Genomic DNA, 1,043 nt, shown 5'->3' on the forward strand with positions numbered 1-1,043 from the left:
TTGCACTCGAATCGATGCTACACGTATCGAGGCAATTCATAAAAGCAATTCTTTATACGTCGTCGTCGTCTCGAGATGTTCGAATCATCGTTTGTCCGTGTCGAGCCCAGGAGAAGATTTTATGATGAAGGTTCACTTTTTTTCCCTGTCAAAGCGGCTTGACGACGTTGTTCTGCTTTCCTGCGCTTGGTGGACAGAAACACGATCCAGCAAAAACCAATGATGTTCGCAAAGAGGACGCGCAGCTATTGGAAAGTGGAAACCTCTGTTATAACCAATGAATTCTTAACGTGCGGCGTATACCTTACCATCGGTGGAACGTAGTTGAAGTTGATGAATACGGGCAGCGTCAAAAATTTCAAGTTGCCCCGCAGAACACTACGGAACAGCGTAACGAGATTGACAAATGCTTCATCGTGGCTTTTATATTCGAAGCGTGAGATGAAGTACAGCGACAGAGCAGTCAGAGCCGGAGCGAACAGCATTCGCTCTCCTAATAGCATCAGCACCTTCTTAAAGCGCGTATCGTTCGTGACACGATCGAGCCAACTGTAGAAAAAGTGCGACAGCGGTCCTGTGAATATTAATCCAAAAAGACCATACGCCACCACCGAGTCTGTATTGAGCTCCTTTGCACCGGCTAGCTTTTGAGATACGAGATTGGCGGACGAAGCGATGACACAGCTGAAATGTTAAACCATGTAAAATGAGATAAGTAACGGCCCCCCCCCGCGATCTAGGCGATCCCCGAAAACACTGTTACCCTACCTGGTTATGGCTTTTGTACGAAGTGGATGCTCAAAGAGCTGCTCCAGATATGAACCGAGCAAATTGTAAATTGGTCTCGACAGCGACATGTTTTTCGTTTCACGTATTTAAAGTATTTCGCGTACAACTTGCGGGGTAACTTGAGCTGGCGTCAGAATACGATGGAACTAGAAATAGAAATGCACTGTGAACCATGGTGCGATTTCTTGGACACTCAAACACATTTCTTTCGTCTTTCATTATCAGTCCAACCGTTAATGGTGGTGGTGGTGGTT

At 46.1% G+C, this 1,043-nt stretch overlaps 1 protein-coding gene across 1 annotated transcript; it reads right to left on the reverse strand.

Annotated features, from left to right (window-relative positions):
* Positions 1–45: 45 nt before the first annotated feature.
* LOC128277271 (PXMP2/4 family protein 3-like) lies at positions 46–949 on the reverse strand. The gene is made up of 3 exons (XM_053015712.1): positions 769–949; positions 309–684; positions 46–245 (listed from the first exon to the last, which is right to left on the reverse strand). Exons 1-3 carry the CDS (start codon positions 855–857, stop codon positions 120–122), a joined length of 591 nt encoding a protein of 196 aa, XP_052871672.1. The 5' UTR covers positions 858–949; the 3' UTR covers positions 46–119.
* Between the last annotated feature and the right edge of the window lie 94 nt (positions 950–1,043).

The sequence above is a fragment of the Anopheles cruzii genome, unplaced genomic scaffold (assembly GCF_943734635.1).
Source record: "Anopheles cruzii unplaced genomic scaffold, idAnoCruzAS_RS32_06 scaffold05227_ctg1, whole genome shotgun sequence".
Taxonomy (NCBI): domain Eukaryota; kingdom Metazoa; phylum Arthropoda; class Insecta; order Diptera; family Culicidae; genus Anopheles; species Anopheles cruzii.